General features: G+C 53.2%; 1 protein-coding gene across 1 annotated transcript in view; it reads left to right on the top strand.

Moving 5' to 3' along the window:
* Positions 1-1,781: 1,781 nt before the first annotated feature.
* Positions 1,782-19,895, top strand: part of LOC120411642 (interferon-induced very large GTPase 1-like) — an 18,295-nt gene continuing 181 nt past the window's right edge. The window contains exons 1-2 of the mRNA XM_039568618.1: positions 1,782-1,916; positions 18,288-19,460. Coding sequence (XP_039424552.1) covers positions 18,290-19,460 — 1,171 coding nt within the window. The 5' untranslated portion in view covers positions 1,782-1,916; positions 18,288-18,289. The remainder of the gene's footprint in view (positions 1,917-18,287; positions 19,461-19,895) is intronic.

Raw genomic sequence — 19,895 nt, 5'->3', positions numbered from 1 at the left:
AGAGCTCTCCCAGGGTGTGGAGGAGCGTGTCCACCTCACAGCACAGCTGGAACAGCAGCAGCTGCCCCCCGTCCACAGCACCTCGGGATGCCCTGCTCCCTGCTCTCCACAGCCATCCCAGCGTGGCCCCCATGCTCCTCCACACCAGTGCCTTCACCCTGGACTGCACCATGGAATCCCAGAGACTGGGAAAGCCCTCGGAGCCCATTGAGTCCAACCATCCCCCAGCACTGCCAAGGCCACCATTGCCCCATGTCCACAAGTGCCACATGCACATGGCTTTTAAACCCATCCAGGGATGGGGATACCCCTCTGGGCAGCTGTGCCAATGCCTGAAGAGCTTCCAGCAGGTTGAGGCAGCTTGAGGCTATGTCCAGGTGTTCCAACAGAGCAGCTCTGAGCTGGTGTCAGGCCTCAGATTTCCCCTTGAGCCACGTCTCCTGGCTCCTGCAGGATCTCCCTTCCAGAGAACATTCCCTACCACAGCTGCTTCTCCAGCCCTCAACTCCACAGGGCTTCCCCGCCTTGTTGGAGGAAATCCCAGCTGGGCTGCAGGGGCTGCAGGGGGCCAGGACAGACCCCACACCTTCTCCCTGCCTTCTCCTGACTGACTCGGAGCTCCCCCGGCTCCCTGGAGCCAACCCGGGCATGCTCTGGGGCAGGTGGGGCCTTGGGCATGGGGGGCGAGCCAGAGGAGCAGGACCAGCACAGCCAGGGAACAGGTTTTGCAAGGAAGAGCTCTCAGCCAGCAGAACCCAGCTGTGAAGCAGCAGCTGGGGGGTCACAGAGCCCCTCTGCAGCCCCTGCCCCCTTTATTACACACTGCCAAAAACACCCCCAAATTCCCTTCTGGAAAGTGTCCCCAGGGTTAATGAAGTGACCCAGGGAATCCCGGACTGGTTTGGGTGGGAAAGGGCCTTAAAGCCCATCCCATCCCACCCCTGCCATGGGCAGGGACCACCTCCCACTATCCCAGGTGGCTCCAAGCCCCAACCAACCAGGCCTTGGACACTGCCAGGGATCCAGGGCAGCCCCAGCTGCTCTGGGAATTCCAGCCAAGCTCCTCCCCACCCTCCCAGGGAACAATTCCTTCCCAATATCCCATCCAGCCCTGCCCTCTGGCACTGGGAAGCCATTCTCTGTGTCCTGTCCCTTCAGGCCCTTGTCCAACATCCCTCTCCATCTGTATTTACCTGGACATGCATCCAACTAGCACAGTTTACAATATTACTATTAAAAATCAGTTGTATCCCAGTACTCTTGTGATACTAATTAATTACAGCAGCAGTCAATTATAGTAGTAATTATAAGTAATTATATTCATAGCAGCAGTCAATAGCAATAATAATTACATTAATATTATATTAATTATTGCAGACGTCACCAGCAATCAAAATTAATGCCAGCAGTCATCAATAGCAGCAATCAAATCCACATTACATTATGGATCACTACAAATTTATCACTGCTGAAGAAAACTCACAAACGCTGTAACACTAAAGAAACTTATGAAAGATGACTTTATGCATCAATCTGTCGATAACAGAGATGCTGTTGCTGCCCCTGCTCCTTTTCCTGATGGAGCCACCAGCCCCAGGAAGGGCTGAGGGCCTCACCTGCCCTCCAGGTACCAGCACAGCAGTTCAGGGTCAGAGCTCTGTGCAAAGAGCTGAGAGTGGAGCGTCAGCCAACTCAAACCACAGCTGGAGCGGAAATTGGGCTCTAATCCAAATCATCTGACCCCAAAAGAGTGGTTCCACTTTCACATTCTGCTGCAGGAAAACGCCTGATTTCCCGGGAATTGCTCTGCTGCTGCTATAAAAGGGAAGCAGCACCGAGTTAAGAGCCAGGGCTGGATAAAAACGGACTGAGATGGGCTTCTGTCAGCCCGGGAGCTGCGGGTCCGGAGGGGGACGGTAGACCTGGGGATGGGCTGTGGGGCTGGGAGGCGGGAGCAGCCCGGAGCGGGATCTTGTTGGGCTCCTGCCTCCTGTTGCCTGTGTTTGGCCGTGTCTGGGGAGATGGCCGGGCAGGAGAAGAGGGGTCCGAGGGCAGCGGGCGGGTGGTGTCTGCTCCGAGCGGGGGCTGGAGGAAAGCCGCCTTTGGCTGGCAGCCGGTTTGGGGGGAGCTCGGGGGAGCCGTGAGCGCTGCGGGGGCTGAGCTGGGAGGGGGCCGGGGTCAGAGGGGTGGGAGCGTTGAGTCGCCCCAAACCAGGCCAAGAGACACTTCCGAGACAAAGCCCAAGAAGCCGGTGTTTGCTTCATTCAGCATGCTGGGTGTGCTGGGATCACTCCTCCTAACACACCCCCCCCAGGCACAGAGCAAATTACAATATATGGTTACAGTTTATGCATATTCATTGTTTTCCCTGGAAAAGGTGGGGTTATGCAAACTATTTCTCGGAACTCGTTATTATAATTAGCACACAGGAGCGCAGGCGCAGGGCTCCCTGGTGGTCGTTTGATGAAGGCTGCATCTTCTTCCTCACTTTGCACTTTTCACCTTTCTTTCCTAGGCATGGGCAGTCTCTTGTCAGCTGTTTCAGCAGTTTCTCTCCTGGTTTTAGCAAGCTCTGTCCTTCATTTCGGCAAGCTTTGCTCCCTATCTCTTGCCAAGTTACTCAGCTAGCTTCTACATTTTACAGTTTATCTTATTCTATCCCCAGTACACCAAAGCATGCCCAAGTACAATGATTTTAATCCTTTCATTCCCGCCTTCTCTTGAAAAGTTGTAAATTCTTTTACAACTCCTGCATTTCTTGGCAGTAGAGTTCTTTTTTCTACCTTATTCCTAAGCTTATGCTTTCGCCATTGTGCATAGGCGTTTGAATTCTACTTGCACAATGTAAGCAATTACTGCAAATGCACAACATTAATACACATTCTACTGTCATAACTGCAACAAAGACTAAATGCTTAAGCCAGGAGAAATCAGGTAACCAAGATGTAAACATATTCCACAAACTGGCCGACCAAGCAGTGTCATCTTTAGTGACCTCATGCAGCACTTCGGTATGTTTCCAAATAGTGCGAATATTCAGGTTATTTGTTTGCTTTGATCTATGTAAGTGCAACAGCAAGCATTTACCAAAGTACAAACTTCTCTTATTTGAGCTATAATCATGTCTAATACCATACGATTTTGAAAAACTACATCTTTCAAAGATTCCATTTCAGTCTGTAGTCACCTAAGTGCATTGGCTGTTGAGTTAGCTGTAATTTCCATCTCAGCTGAAATGTTTACAATTGCTTTTTCTAACTGTACTATTCCTAACATTGGAAATAATGCACAAACACAACTATGGAAGCCTGTTCCCTATTAAATTAGGGGGTTATTGGGGCCCTCTGATTTCATCTCCATAGCTCTGAACTGTTCCTCCCAACTTCTTTCTTGGTTCATATCAGGTGGCTAAGGTGAGATAGCTGGCAAAGCAGTGGTTTTTTTTTAGTTTTAAGTGTTTCTGGGCCTTTCCTTCACCACACAGCCACCAGTATCCAGGTTCTAAAGGGCATTTGGCCCACCAAGGAGGGCCTGTCCTGTTGCGGCCTAAGGCAGTGTAGTTAGTGTCCTTTGTTTAAACAACGTATGATTGAGGCACTTCTACAAAGGGGAATCACAATCAAATGTACTCACATTTATGGTGTTAGTACAGTTAGGATCTTGATGAAAGATAGCAAAAATATCAGGTGGTGTAGTACACTTAGTATCATTCCTGCACTTACTTTTTACTTTAAAATGATATTCTGGGGGCAAATCACTCAGCTGGAAGCTCTTTCCCTCATTCTCAGTAATGTTATGTGTGCAGTTCCTTTGTTTACCTTTCTTTTGGAATGTTCTCATCCAGTTCGTGGAAGGTATTCCTAACAGTGGAATTTGCCCATTTTCTCGAGGGGCAGCAGTGCATATTTAGCAATTAGAAACATTGAAAGAACTTGTAAAGTTCCTTACCCATTGCAAATAAGCATTTCCTGACTATGCTAAACCATCATTCACAGGTATGCTTAGTAAAATCATTATATGTGACAAAACCACACATTATTTACGTTAAAAGTCCCTGCAACCTGCTAAAAAGCGACAAAACATAACCAACTGTTCATGATTTGTGGCTTTTAGCTGTAGTCCATCTGGTGATTGGTCAGACACAACCCATCGATCTTCAGGTGCTTTCTTCACTCTGGAGTAATGAAGCCAGGTTGGCTTTCCTTGTGCCTTTACAGCTGTATGAGTTGCCAGCAGGGTCAGGTGTGGTCCTTCCCACTTCTCCTGCAGAGGATCACTTGTAAGAGACCTAACATACACCCAATCTCCTGGATTTACATCATGGAATGGCTTATTAGGTTGTGGTGGCTGGCAGTTTAGAACTTCAGTTCGTATTGATTGCAATTTCCTGCCCAATTGCTTGACATAATCAATCAAGGAGTTCTGCCCCACCAGAGCCACACTATCATTGGGAACCACGTTTGTCCCGTAAGGTCTCCCATACAGAATTTCAAAGGGACTTAATTTCTCTTTGAGTCGTGCTTTTACTCTAATTCTCAGCAAAGCCATGGGTAAAGCTTGATACTAATACGAGTTAGTTTCTTGACAAATGTTAGCTAATTGTTGCTTTATTAAATGATTCATCTTTTCTACTTGTCCACTTGCCTGTGGCCTGTATGGCCATGTAGCTGCCCTTGCATTCCTAATAGATGGCTTATTCCCTGCACTACCTGGGCTACAAAGTGTGATCCCCTACCAGAATTAATTTCCCTGGGCACCCTAAATTGTGGAATAATTTCCTGTACTACAGCTTTAACAGCATCTCTAGCCTTATTTGTTCTACAAGGGAAAGCTTCTGGCCAGCCTGAGAAAGTGTCTGTGAGGACTAAAAGGTACCTGTGTCCGTCCCCCTTTTCTAAGTAATTCAGAGAAGTCAATTTGCCACACATCCCCTGGTAAAGCTCCTTTAGGGATAGTTCCTGTGTTTAGCCTCGCAGTGATATTAGGGTTGTTTTTGAGACAGATTTCACAAGCGGAAGTTACGTCGCCGATTGTTTCCTTTAGTTCTGATGCTATCACTTTTTCCTTTAAATGGTTATGTAAGGCGTGAACTCCCCAGTGTGTTTTAGAATGTTTGCTTTGGATAAATAGTTTTAGCAGTTTTCTGGTTATGACTATGAGATCCTTTATCCTAGCCCACCCATCTGATCCTTCTTGTCCCTTTTCTTCTTGTATCCAATTCAAATCATCAGTGTCGTATGGTGGGGTTTTTTTTCCACCCATAAGGATGCTAGAAGGGATTATAGCTAGGGCTTGAATCTGAACCCCACTGGCTGCTGCCTTTGCTGTTTTGTCTGCCATAGCATTTCCCAGTTCAGGGATGGTGCTGCCCTGGGAGTGTCCCTTACAATGCATTGCAGCTAGCTTTGAGAGTTTTAAGGCTGATTCCAGCAGCTGTAAGATTTCAGTAGCATGCCTAATTTCTTTCTTCTGTGAGGTTAATAAACCCCTTTCTTTCCAAATAGCCTGGTGAGCGAGTACCACCCCAAAAGCATACCTTGAATCAGTCCAAATGTTGATAGGTTTACCCTCGGCTAATATCAAAGCTCGAGTCAGGGCTATTATTTCAGCCTTTTGAGCTATGTCCCCACAAGTAACAGATTTGCTTCGATGATGGCATCTGTGGTTGCAATTGTATATCCAGCAAACCACTTACCATTCTTGACATAACTGCTTTCATCAGTGAACCAGTTGTCTGCATTTTCTAGTGGAGAGTCCTTCAAGTCTGGGTGGCCGGAGTAAACCGCCTCCATGGTTTCAATGCAGTCATGCTGTACAGGCTCCTCAGCGGCCCCGCCCTGGAGGTAAGCTGCTGGATTTAAAACGTTGGTTACTCGGATACTCACGTCCTCTGATTCTGCTAGGACAGCCTGATATTGAGAAAGCGAGATGAGGTTAACCAGTGATTTCCTGTATGAGCACTGCCGACACTGTATGTGAGACAAAAACAGTTATCTGCTGGCCCAGTGTGAACTTGAGGGCTTCCTCTGTGTTCAGGGTCACGGCTACTATTGCACGCAGGCAGGTGGGCTCTCCTTGGCTGACCACGTCCAGCTGCTTGGAGAAATGAGCCACTGGCTTTTTGTACGGTCCCAGCTTCTGTGCCAAAAGTCCCAACGCTGCTCCTTGCCTTTCATGTGAGAACAACAGAAAAGGTTTAGTGACATCTGGTATGCCCAATGCTGGAGCTTGCATCAACTCACGTTTCAGAGTTACAAATGCATTATTAGTCTCTGGTGTCCAGCATAGGTGAGTTCCCCCGGTCTCTTTTCGGAGTTGGTATAAAGGTTTCACAATTAATCCATAGTTGTAAAACCACAATCTACACCATCCTGTCATTCCCAGAAAGGTTTTAATTCTTTGATTGTAGTTGGCTGGGGTATTTGGCAGATTGCCTCTTTCCTGTCGTTACCCAGGGCTCTTTCTCCTCTTGCCAATTCGTATCCAAGATGTGTAACTGGTTCGAGAATGAGTCATGCTTTCTCGGGAGATACTCTGTAACCACTTAGTCCTAGGATATTCAGGAGGTTTACAGTCCATGCCTTACAATCCTCCTGAGTTTTGGTGGCAACTAACAAATCATCAAAGTATTGCAGAAGTGTAGCCTCTCCAGGTGGTGGTATCCAGGTCTCTAATTCTTTGGCTAATTGATCACCAAAGACTGTGGGGCTATTCTTAAACCCTTGTGGCAATATAGTCCATGTAAGTTGGCTCTTTCTCGCTGTTTTAGGGTTCTCCCATTCAAAAGCAAAAATTTCCTGACTGCTTTCAGCTAATGGCAGTTTAAAGAAAGCATCCTTTAAATCTAAAACTGAAAACCACACCCAGTCATGTTGTAATTTTGTAAGTAAAGTGTAAGGATTGGCCATTACAGGATGCAGTGTTTTTGTCACTAATTTCCTGTATCCAACCAAAAATGGACGTGTTTGTGGATCATTTGGGTCCCAATGTGGATCTGTGGTAGGGAAAACGTTACCTACATTCCTGTATAGTATTCCAGTGGCTATTTGTCCCTGCACGTGTGTTTTTGTTGCAGATACTACAGCTGCTTTTTCTGTCTCAGTTAACTCTGATAGCATTAAATTTATATCCTCCCAATCAACATCTTGATTTCTAACAGCCAATATGCTAACAGTCCTTGGGCATCAGGGGGTCTTGCTCTCTTTCAGCCTTAAGTTTTAAGCATCTTTGTCCTATACTGCATGAGGAGCAACACCTCTTCATGTGGCTTTTTCCTTTTGCTTCTTTTTCTAACAACAGGACTGTCGTGTCCTGTGGTGCTAAATTAATGCCACGCTGCTTCTGTCACTTTGGTTTGTGTCTTAAAGTAAAGAAGCAGTCGGCGTAAAACATCATCCTATTTGTTCTCCCTCTTTAAAAATAACATTAACTGGAGTAGGGTGTCATAGTTTAGGGTCCCATTCTCTGGCCACTTTTCACCATCATCTAATTTATGCAGTGGCCACCATTGATTACAGGACTTAATCAGGGTGCTCTTTTTCAAAGTTCCCCTTGGGATTCCTCCTAGCTCCTTCCAAAGTGCCAACACACACCCTAATGGACTTTGCTGTGTTATCTCCTTGCTTACTGACGATCCCATGGTCTCCTTCTCCTTTTCTCCTTCTGCCAATCAAACCTGCCTCTGACCTACACACTTTCTCCCAATCCTTCTCTAAGACTTCCCAGGTCCGGGGAACCGAGTCCTTTCTCCCACACACTAGGGAAATAATGATTGCCTTTTCAGGTTCCCTTGCTCTCCTTGGCCACACTGCCCTTATCCTCTGCCAATCTTGCCAACTCCTTTCTGTGCTCCTGTCTAGTGGCTATTGAATCCCTTCTCTCCCTAGCCTAAAAGTGAGCTCATTTTCCCACCATTTATGGCACTGTGTATCTCTCTTAGTAGATGTACAATACTATCTTCTCTGACAATGAACACAATCACACTAAGTCCAAGCCTCAAAATTCCTACTCCACTACAAACAAGGAATTTCAAGGAAAAACCCTGGTGGTACTGTGTAACCTGGTGGTGTTGTATTTATATCATGTTGGGGATCTGAATGTTCCTAGTCCAAAGCTAAAATCTTTCCCCTCCAATAAGACAATCCACCTCCCTCCAGATAACAAGGTTGAACCCCAAACAAATGGTTTATATGATTTATACTCATTCACTCGTTGCACCGGTTTATATGATTTATACTCATTCACTCCTTGCACAGCACATCTCTTTCACTCTTTTTCACTCTCACTCATTCCACAGTGGAAGCCGCAGAAAAAAAGAAAAAAAAGACCCACAGTAAAATGGCAACACAACAAAAGACAATAGCAGTGATTCCACAGTAAATACCACAATAACGCAGCAGTAAAAAGCAACAAGACAGAACAAAATAACAGCACGACAGTGGGGTCCAACCCCTGGGGCCTGCAACCCCTAATACAGCAGCAGGGACTCTTACCCTTGGGGCCTCCAGCTCCTCTAAGAGTGGGGTCCAACCCCCTGTTCCTTAAAGGTACCTTTTTTTTTTGCCTAGTACTAATTTTGGGAGACTGAGTCTCCTCGGGGCTTTCAACCTACCCTTGGGGACTTGCACCCCAGACCCGCGGGTATTTCTGCTTAACAAAAACAGCAAATACCTTAATTTGGTGCAGATGGTCCTTCTCTGTTCCCACCATAAGCCAAAGGACAGCTGAGCTTCCCCTGAGAACTCAGGGTTGCAACTGGGAGGTCTGCTTACCCACGGATCCGGCAGCCGAGCAGAGTTAGGGTCCCATCTGGGTCGCCAGTTGAATCGCCCCAAACCAGGCCAAGAGACACTTCCGAGACAAAGCCCAAGAAGCCGGTATTTGCTTTATTCAGCATGCTGGGTGTGCTGGGATCACTCCTCCTAACACATACCCCCCAGGCACAGAGCAAATTACAATATATGGTTACAGTTTATGCATATTCATTGTTTTCCCTAGAAAGGTGGGGTTATGCAAACTGTTTCTTGGAACTCATTGTTTTCATTAGCACACACGGAGCGCAGGCGCAGGGCTCCCTGGTGGTTGTGCTGGTGGTCGTTTGATGAAGGCTGCATCTTCTTCCTCACTTTGCACTTTTCACCTTTCTTTCCTAGGCATGCGTAGTCTCTTGTCAACTGTTTCAGCAGTTTCTCTCCTGGTTTTAGCAAGCTCTGTCCTTCATTTCGGCAAGCTTTGTTCCCTATCTCTTGCCAAGTTACTCAGCTAGCTTCTACATTGATTACAATGTATCTTATTCTATCCCCAGTACACCAAAGCATGCCCAAGTACAATGATTTTAACCCTTTCATTGTGAGTGGCGGGGGAAGGAGGAGGGATGCGGGGGGATGGAGGGGCAGACTGAAGTCTGCAGAGGCTCCAAGCCTGGCCTGAGAGCTGCCAGTGGGGCTGGCTGGGAGGGTGAGAGCCACTGTGCCCCAAGGACAGATGGGGCTGATGGCCATGGAAAGGGAGGGGGTCCGGGAGGAGACTCTGCGGTGCTGGTGTGTCAGGTGGGAGGGAATGCAGCGCTGCCGTCTGGCCGTGGTGGCACCGGCAGTGGCCTTGTGGGTGACAGCCGTGCCCCCAGAGAGCCTGGAGCCCCAGCTCTGCCCAGGCCCAGGAGATTCAAGGAACATTCAGAGCCCAACCAAAGCCCGAAGAACTGGAGTGGGAATTTCACTCAGGCACATTCCTTGGCTCCGAGCTCAGTTCCATGGAAATCAATCACTTCTCCTGACCCCTTTCCTGCCCCTGGGCATGGCCATGGAAGCAGTGGGACATGGGACATTGTGGCAAGCTGACAGCCTCAGGTTGCCAGGAGCAGCCAAGAGACGCGGTCAGGGGCTGGAGGCCATGGCCTCTGCTCCAGGGAACGCTGGGAAAAGCTCCTGTGCTGTGGGTGTGCTCATGTGTGTGAGCACATGGGGTGCACCTCTGTGTCTGTGTGTGCTTTCACATGTGCACGCATGTGTGTGTGCAGGGGGGAGGGTGTGCCCTGCCCCACTGCTGGCTCTGTGCTGGGTCCTGAAAGGAATGAGAAGGAAGTGTCTTTACAAACAAACTGTGGGCCCGATGGTAGATAAAGCCAGATACTGAGAGGTGAAAGAAGCAATGGGAGGAACCATAACTTCCATAGGAATTCCATTAATTGACACAGACTGTTACTCACTCAAGACTGTGCTAATCCCTGGATTTAGAGAAAAAGAACAGAGACACGAGGAAAAGAATGGGGGGGGGGGGGGGGCAGGGGGGTACACAGTAGAAAGGGGGTTTATATTAAGTGATTTGGGAAAATCTGTACCTCTCAAGTACCTCAACCAGTGGGGAAAGAAAGAGGGAAATGCGGCCGGAAAATTAGAATAAAAAGGAGGCTGTGTCCTCTTAACAATTTGAGACACCCCATGGGAAATGCCCACGACCTCTCCCTTTATTCGAATAAAGTTACAGGACTCCTCTGTCTCCTTTTTGGACATAAACCTCTGGTGTTTGTGGATTAATTTTCCTGACAGTCCTCAGACTGCTCCAACACCTGGGAACATGTATTGGTTTCGCACAGCCTGGTTTTTGGTAGCAGGGGGGCCACAAAGATGGCTCCTGTGAGAAGCTGCTGGAAGCTTCCACCATGTCCAGCAGAGCCAATGGCTGATGGCTCTGAAGATGGACATGCTGCTGGCCAAGGCTCGGCCAATGAGAGAGGTTGATAACACCTCTGTGATGACATATTTAAGAAGAAAATCAAAACAAAGGTGCACAGTTTTTTCTTCCAGCCAGAGGCGAGGAGGAGGTAAGAACACCTCAGGGAAAACAACATGGTGACAACAATGTCAGTGAAGAAGGAGGGGGAGGAGGTGCTCCAGGTGCTGGAGCCGAGATTCCTCTGCAGGCCATGGTGAAGACCCTGGTGAAGAAGCTGTGCCCCTGCAGCCCCTGGGGATCCACAGGGGGTGCAGAGATCCACCTGCAGCCCCTGGGGGAGGTGCCTGGGCCAGAATGGGTGGATGCCTGGAGGAGGCTGTGATCCAGTGCAAGAACCGGTGGAGAGAGAGGCCTCTGCTTCCAGGCTAGAGCATCCTTGTCTTGGAGGACTGCACACCGTGGAAAGAGAGAGTCACGTTGAAGCAGTTTTGGGAGGGCTGTGTGCCTGTGGGAGGGGCTCACGCTGCAGCAGGTGTGGTGTGGCTGCTGATCGTGAGAGTGAACCCACGCTGGAGAAGTTCAGGAGAACTGTCTCCCGTGGGAGGGAGCCCACGGCCTCACAGGGGAAGGAATCCTCTCCCAGAGCAGCAGAAGGAAGTCTCGGTGGTGAACTGACCAAACCCCCGTGCCCTGTCTCCCTGCGCTTTTGGGGGGAAGGAGGGAGGGACTGGGGGGAGAAGGTGTTTTAAGGGCTTATTTTACTTCTCATTGTCCTTCTCTGATTCTGTTAGTAATAAATTCACTTTGCAACCTTAAGTTGAGCCTGTTTTGCCCTTGAAGTGTTTCTCCCTGTCCTTATCTCACTCATTAAGTGTTTGTTAATTATTTTCCCTCTCCGCTGCCCAGCTGTGGCAGGGGAGGGTGAATGAGCGACTCTTGTGGGTGCCTGGTGTTGGGCCCATGTCAAACCATGACAGAACATCCCACTGCTGGTGTTCCTCCTCTCATGTCTGCCTCCCCAAACCCAGGGTGTTTTGCTCCAGCCCCGTGGCTTCCTGCTCCAGGGGGTCCCACAGCCTTGTGTCGGTGCTGCAGGAGGAGGAGGAACCCCCTGCCAGAGCATCAGCCTCTTCTACCACAAAAGCAGAGGGAGATTTCGGGAGTGGCCTGGCATCCCAGATCCTTGGTGCTGGCACGCTTTGTGCTCACTTGCTGCACTGGAAAACATGGTGGGAGCTGCAGCCCTCGAGCACAGGGAATCAACCCTATTGTCCCTGGGGTATTATTAATGGATCCTCTGTGGGTTTGCTGGGACGGCTCTGGCTGCAGGAGCTGTGCTGTGGGTCCCCGTTTCCCATCTTCCTTCTTTTGGCCTTGCTCCAGCCCAGGGAACTTCCCCAGCCTGTGTGGGCTCAGGTGGTGTAGGCTGATGTGTCTGAAGGTTGTCTCCGTGTCCCTGGGTTGTTCAGGGCATGGAGCTGATGTAATCGCACCAACAAGCAGCTCCCCCCATCCCTCCCCTCCTCAGCTCCATCCTGTTCCGAGGTCTGGCTGCCGTCAGCCCTTCCTATGGAGGCAGGAGGAGCACTGAGTCCACCTCTGCAGCTCCTGGCATGAGAGGGACATGGAGCTGCTGGAGTGAGTCCAGAGGAGGCCAGGGAGATGCTCCAAGGGCTGGAGCCCCTCTGCTCTGGAGCCAGGCTGGGAGAGTTGGGAATGTGAAGCCTCGAGAAGGCTCCAGGGAGACTTTGGACCCCCTTCCAGTGCCTAAAGGGGTTCTAGGAGAGCTGGAGAGGAACTTGGGACAGGGGCCTGCTGTGCCAGGACAAAGGGGAAATGGCTTCCCAGTGCCAGAGGGCAGGGGCTGGATGGGATATTGGGAAGGAGTTGTTCCCTGGGAGGGTGAGCAGGCCCTGGCACAGGGTGCCCAGGGAAGCTGTGGCTGCCCCTGGATCCCTGGCAGTGTCCAAGGGCAGGCTGGACAGGGCTTTGAGTACTCTGGGCTTGTGGAAGGTGTCCCTCCCCATGGCAGGGGGTGGAATGAGACAGATTTAGTCTCTTCCCACCTAAACCAGTCTGGGATTTGATGATCCAGAGTAAGAGGAGTAGGTTAGGAGATTTCCAGCCATGTGGCCCAGTTACTGCTCACCTCCTGCTGACCTTCACCCCAAACCAGGCAGCAGCGCCCCAGTTTCACTTCCACACTCTGCTGCAGTAAAAAACATGATTTCCAGGAAACCGGCACCGCACCTCACCACCTCTAACAGGAGGAGCAACACCCACCGGGGAGGCGGGAGCCGGATAAAAAGAGGGGCAGGGTCGGGCCATCCCCAGCCCGGGAGCTGCGGGTCCGGAGGGGGACGGTAGGACCTGGGGATGGGCTGTGGGGCTGGGAGGCGGGAGCAGCCCGGAGCGGGATCTTGTTGGGCTCCTGCCTCCTGTTGCCTGTGTTTGGCCGTGTCTGGGGAGATGGCCGGGCAGGAGAAGAGGGGTCCGAGGGCAGCGGGCGGGTGGTGTCTGCTCCGAGCGGGGGCTGGAGGAAGCCGCCTTTGCTGGCAGCCGGTTTGGGGGAGCTCGGGGGAGCCGTGAGCGCTGCGGGGGCTGAGCTGGGAGGGGGCCGGGGTCAGAGGGGTGGGAGCGGAGCGGCGGGGGAAGGAGGAGGGATGCGGGGGGATGGAGGGGCAGAGTGAGGTCTGCGGAGGCGCAAAGCCTGGCCCGGGAGCTGCCAGCGGGGCTGGCCGGGCACAGATCCCTTGCGGAGCCCCTTCCCTGCCGTCTGCCCGTGCCCGGCCGGGAAACGCTCCCCGCGGGCGGGGCCGGCCCTGCCCGGCCCGGGCACCGCCAGCGCCGCGGTGGGGCCGGGTGGCTGCGCTGCCCTGAAGGCCGGAGCGATGGGGGCCGGGCGCCGTCCTGGGGCTGATGCTGGGGGGGTTCCTGGCCCCCTTCGGGAGCAGGGCAGCTTCGCGGTGCTGAGGGGCAGGCACGGGACATCCTGCTCTGTCCGGGCACCCGGGGCTACAGCTCTACCTTTTCCTCCCCATGCAGGGAGGGTGGCATTCTCCTCTCTTCCAGTCTAAGCGTCACCGCCCAGAGCGCTCTGCTCCCTGCGGCAGCCCCTCAAAGGCGCTCCCAGAGCCCCTTTCCCTGGGGCAGGGCTGGGGAAAACACTCTCGGGGGGCTGTTCCCGTGAAACGGGCTGCAGGCATTCCCATGGCAGGCGATGCTGCCAGCCTTGCTGCTTCCCTCGTTTGCTTCCAAGGAGGAAGCCGATCCCGAGTTATCCCCTGCATGTGTTCAGTGCCTCTCTGCGGGCACTGGCACACTTGCATGGGGCTTTTTCCCTATTCCTGCAGCAATGGAAGCCGTGCGGGACCGCCAAGGGTGCCTGGGGGCTGCTTCAGGGTGTGGCTGGGCTGGAGTTAAAGTTGCCCAGGGCAGCCCGCGGCTCCTAAACCTGAACCAGCGCTGGCAGCGCCCGAATGGGAGAGAATTTGGGAGGGGACAGGGCTGGGACAATTGGCCCGAGTGGACAAGCTACAGCAGTGGCTCTGAGCCAGCAGTTCCCTTCCCGAGCAGCCGTCCCGAACTAAGGCTCTGCTGCCCGGGGAGCAGCTGGACATGTGCCCAAAGAAAACAATTGGTGTCCAAAGTCCCTCCTGTGCTCTGCCAGGACACCCACCTTTCCTCTGCTGCTGAACTGCCCTTATCTCGAGCCAGCATTTTTTCCTGCTTTTGCTTTCCCCGTCCTGTCCCCATCCTGCTGGTGGGAGCACACGAGCTGCTGGTGGGGGCTCAGTGCCTGCTGGGATCCAAGCCCAGCGCTGCTTCTCCCCCTCTCCGGGGGCCTGAGCTTCCCCCAGCAGCAGCTGTGGGATGTGGGCAGTGGTGGGACGGGGCTGCCCCACTGTCAGTGCTGTTCCCTGGCCTCTGCCCCCTGCACACCTTGTCTCCTGCCCCGAGAGCACAGATGTTCCCTGGACAGCCTCTCACCCATCAGCACCCCCAAGTCCTTCTCCTCAGGGCTGCTCTCAATCCATTCTCTTCCCCTCTTGTGTCTGTGCCTGGCATTGCCTCTCCAGCATGTCCAGCTTCCTTCTGGTGGGGGAACAGGGATGCAGGTCCCAGGTGAAACCCTGCTCGTGTCAGCTCCCCAAAAGGGCCCTGAGGAGTCTTTGCTGCCTGGGCAATCCCCAGTGGAGGAGAAGGTTGGCCCTCCAGGGCTCCCTGGAATTAAACCTCCACATTGATGGGTTGCCTTCTCCTGTCTCTCTGCTCTTCTCCTTTAGGATTTCGAGCCTTTCCTTGCCAGTGCTCTTCCTCCTGAGTTCTCAAGGTGGTTCCCATCTTCTTCTCCTCATCCCGCTGTGTGTCCCAGGCCTGCCACTGCTGCTGTGCTGTGTCCCCTGAGCTGGGGCCCTCGGCTGCCGGTGTCCACTGGGAAACCAAGGCTTGGAGCAACGGGAGCATCTGCTGTGAGGTGGGTGAGGGAATCAGAGCCCACAGCCCTTGCCCAGATTGCTCAAATCTCCATGGACCCTGAGGGAAAGCTGTCCCTGAAGGCTCTGGGAGGGTGCAGGAGCCCTCAGATCTGTACCTGAGTCCAAGCCCCTCGCATCGATACCTGTGCTGGTAAGAGTCTCGTGGCCTTGGTCGGACAGAAGCTGAATGTCAGGAAGGTTTTGTGCATGGAATAAATCTCTCCAATATCCAAGTGAATGGAGACTGGGACAATTCTCAGGCTTGTGTGACAGTGTCAAAACCCCCAAAGGTTTAAAGGCAGGGAGGGCAGCAGCTCTGTTAGGGTGAGAATCATGGAATGATGGAATGGCCTGAGTTGGAAGGGACACACCAGGATCCTGGGAGAGGCAGGATCAAAAGCTTTACTGAATCCAAAAAGCTCAGATTAAACTGGTTGTCATTGATCAGCTCCATGGGTTAATGTGTTGTAAAAGGAAATTTAGGGTGATGAGCAGGAGTTTCCCGTCCTGAGCCCATTGTGCCTGTGACCAGCGACTGCCTTGTCTTTCTGGGATTTTTCAAAAAAAAGTGACCAGCACTGATGAACCTGTAGTAGTTTAAAAAGACAGGTGTCTGCCCAAGGAAGGCGGAACCTTCCTGGAAATGAGAATATGACCCTCTTCTCTCCAAATTATTTCTAACTTTGAAATTACGGGGCTTTCAGGCAAAGATATGGGAAAAGGAACAACAGGTATTTCCTAGACTATACCTATATACCAAGACAAACAAACAACAGCAGCAGCAGCAACAAAAAAACCAGAAACCCAATCATAGCCTTGTCTCACCCATCAGGCGACCGCCCCTCTTGTGCATTTCTGCTCACGGCCGGCAGGGGCGATGGTGGTGCCAGGCCATGGCTGAGGCTCCGCTCACGGCCGGCAGGGGCGATGGTGGTGCCAGGCCATGGCTGCAGTTCGCTCACGGCCGGCAGGGCGATGGTGGTGCCAGGCCATGGCTGAGGCTGCGCTCACGGCCAGCAGGGCGATGGTGGCGCCAGGCCATGGCTGCAGTTCTGCTCACGGCCGGCAGGGGTGAGGGTGGTGCCAGGCCATGGCTGAGGCTCCGCTCACGGCCGGCAGGGGTGATGGTGGTGCCAGGCCATGGCTGAGGCTCCGCTCACGGCCGGCAGGGGCGATGGTGGTGCCAGGCCATGGCTGAGGCTCCGCTCACGGCCAGCAGGGGCGATGGTGGTGCCAGGCCATGGCTGCAGTTCCGCTCACGGCCGGCAGGGGCGCTGGTGGTGCCAGGCCATGGCTGCAGTTCCGCTCACGGCCGGCAGGGCGATGGTGGCTCCCGGCTGGGCAGGGCAGGGGCGATGGTTCCTCCACGCCTGCAGGGGGCGCTGTGGCGCGAGCTCAGCTGCCTCGCCACACCGCAATGGCGGCTCAGGGGAGAGGGGAGAGAAGAGATGGCTTCCCCTGCACAACCCACAGGGAGCAGCCGGTCTCGGTACCACTCTGGGTGGTGAGCTGGACCGTAGCAGGAACCCCAGAGTGGCGGGCGGGAAGAGCAGAGGTGAGCAGACCTGGGGCCCTGAATCGAAGTGTAGCAAAAAACCCCAAAGCAGTGGCAGAAACAGCGGTGGCTGGTGGGGAATTGCTCCTTTGCACAGCTCACCTGCCAGGGCTGGTCCTGAGGTCAGACTGCTATGCCAGGGGAATGGCCTGGTGGGGGTGGGCGGTGCTCCCGGGTCTCGGCACAGCACACACTGGCTCTGGGCTCCCAAGCAGCAGAGGAGCAGAGAAGCAAGCTGGCCAGCCCTGGTGACAGTGCTGAAGCAAGAAAAAGCCAAGAGGGGAAAAAAAGAAAAAACGCATAGGGCAGCAGGATCTCAGGTCAGACCCACTGCGCCGCATGGCCGCCGTGTTGATTGCCCCAACTGGAAGGAAGAGCGGCCCCTGGCCCCCAACCCCCCGCAGATCCCAGGCCACCCTTCAGCCATTGTGATATTCCTGAGTTGGGTGGGGGGAGGACAGACAGTGACAACTCCAGACATGAAACAAAACCACAACCAAACTGGCTATGGGATAAGAACCATCCCCAAGACAGGACGCCAGCATCCTCCACAACTGTTTCCCGGGGCCCTCTGTAACTCACCCCTGAGCAGCCTGAAGTTGTAGATTTTTCCCCTGCACTGCAATGAGCCCCTGGGTGTGCCAGGAAGCAGCTCCTGGGAACAGGCGAGTGTGGGGCGAGGGAGGGGCTGCGCGCCGGCAGCTGCAGCAGGAGCACAGGTCAGAGCTCGTGTGGCCGTGCCGGGCGTGGGGACAGCGTGTCTGGGGAGCGTGGGGTGCCCGTGGGGGGAGTGTGTGAGCGCTGCCTGCGGGTGCTGGGAGCAGCAGGCTGGGCCAGCCAGCGAGCAGGGCAGCCGTGGGGCTGGGCAGAGGGTGCAGGATGCAGGCAGGGCTGTTGGATGGGCAGAGGGGCTGTGCCAGTGCTCGAGGGAGCCAGGAATGCCCCCGGCTGTCTGCACTTGTGAATTGAGGAGTCCTGCTGGGAGGATGGGGGTGATGGTGAAGGCAGCATCTTGCCCAGGGCAGGGTGTGTGGCCGAGTGACTCTGTGTGCGTGTCTGTGTGTGTTCTGTGTGTGTCTGTGTGTGTCTGTGTGTGTCTGTGTGTGTCTGTGTGTCTGTGTGTGTGTGTCTGTGTCTGTGTGTGTCTGTGTGTGTCTGTGTGTCTGTCTGTGTCTGTGTGTCTGTGTGTCTGTCTGTGTCTGTGTGTCTGTGTGTCTGTGTGTGTCTGTGTGTGTGTCTGTGTGTGTCTGTGTGTGTCTGTGTGTGTCTGTCTGTGTTTCTGTGTGTGTCTGTGTGTTTCTGTCTGTGTCTGTGTGTGTCTGTGTGTGTCTGTGTGTGTGTGCGTGTCTGTGTTGTCTGTGGGATACACACTCAGCTTCAGGGTTGATCCTGCAAACAGGAAAGCAACAGGCACATCCAGTGTGCTGGGAAGGAGACCCTGGCTCTTGTGCCATCGCAGGCTGGGCTCCAGCAGCCGGGTGGGAGCAATCCCCAGGGCCGCAGCTGCTGCAGAGCCTCTGCCAGGAGGCTGGGGCCTCTGACAACACAGCTTAGGGACAGTCTCTTTTCTTCCTCCACAGCCATGGCTTCGCAGGAGGACACGCAAGAGGGGGATGCCAAGGCACAGCTGGCAAAGGCATTTCAGAAGGAAGGACTGGATGCTGGATACTGGGTGCCCAAGGTGTCGCAGGTCCTGGGAATTGAGTGCAGAGAAGCCCTGCAACATCTGGAATATAAAGACTACCTCAAGCTGGAGTGTGCAGCACGGCACCCCTGGGAGAAAAAGGCACTCCAGAAACTCCTGAAAATAAAAGATGACAAAACAACCACTGAAGAGGTGCAGAAGGAGCACTTGGAAAAGACAAAGCAGAGACAAGAAGTGGCCAAACAAGCCCTAAATGATCTGACAGAAATGCTCAAGAGCCGCAGCCACAGCCAGGATGCTCTGAGAGAGAAAGCAGAGACTCTGTGGAAAGCCATGGAAATTCCAAAAGAGTTCTGGCCATCGCCAAAGAAGCCCTTGGCGGATATGCTGGAGAGCATCCACAAGCAGCTGGAGCAGCAGGAGTTGTCAGCAGGCAGGACGGAGCACATCCCCGACACGGAGGTGCTGAGCCGCGCGTCAGGGGGACTGGCCCTGCAGGGCATCTACAGAACCAGCAGACCTGAAGATGTGCTGGCAAAGCGAGAGCAGCTCCTCAGGGTTCCTGAGGGATTCCAGCTCTCTGGTCCGGAGCAAGGATCGCTGCTTGAGAGGAAGGAGTTCTCCTCCTCTGCGGCAGAATCCAATTTCACCAAGTCCATGGAGCAGCTGGGGTTCAGCATCAGCGTTTCTGCCAAAGCCGTCTTCTGGAGGGTTCTTCTGCAAGGAAGTGTAGATCGCAGCAGCTCCTCACAGTCACAGAACATCCACCAGTCCCACTCTGAGCAGAGCTACTTTTGTACCACCATGTACCAGTACATCCCTCTGGCCTCCTGCTACTTCCAAAGGCATCAGCTTCGCCTCTCGGATGCGGCTCTGCAGGAGCTGCAAGACATGGAGCAGCTTTTGAGCTTCACTCAAGAAGACACGGCCCCCATGGTGAGTAGGTGTGAGATGTTCTTCAACAGGTTTGGGTCCCACGTAAACCATGGTCCCCTCCACTTTGGGGGGATATTCTGGTGGAAGGCGTCTACAGAAGGATTCCGAGCCGAGCAGCAGGAAGAGATGAAGCAACAAACCTCTGAAGCTCTGAACTTTGTCAGGAGCTGGGGTAGCTTCGGGGCCAGTGGGGGGGCCCTGGATTGCAATCCAGCTCCAAGGCTCTCCAGGGAAAAGCCAGAGAGAGTTCCCACACAGAGATTCAGCTCTACGTGGTCAACACAGGGGGCCCACCAGACACAGCTTCTCTTCCTCAGTGGAAAACGGGGCTCGTGTCTGATAACACAACGTGGTGCGTTATCGACCGCGGCTTTGAGCTGATCCCAGTGTGGGATGTTATCCGGTGCAATCACAGCAGGGATTTTAAGTCCGTCAGTCAGATGAGCAGAGCCCTCAGGGCTGCGTACAAAGCGCTGACAAATCAGAGCGTCGGCACCATTTTTGGAGAGGAACTGGACAGTGCAGTGCAAGAGGCCAGAGATTTCATGGCCACTGTGAAGAGCTGGGAGGTGACGGTGGATGAAAGGAAGCTGCTCATGCTGATGGA

The sequence above is a fragment of the Corvus cornix genome, chromosome 3 (assembly GCF_000738735.6).
Source record: "Corvus cornix cornix isolate S_Up_H32 chromosome 3, ASM73873v5, whole genome shotgun sequence".
NCBI classification, from domain to species: Eukaryota; Metazoa; Chordata; class Aves; order Passeriformes; family Corvidae; genus Corvus; species Corvus cornix.
Note: the sequence above shows the minus strand (reverse complement) of the source record. Positions and strands in the feature narration are given on the sequence as shown.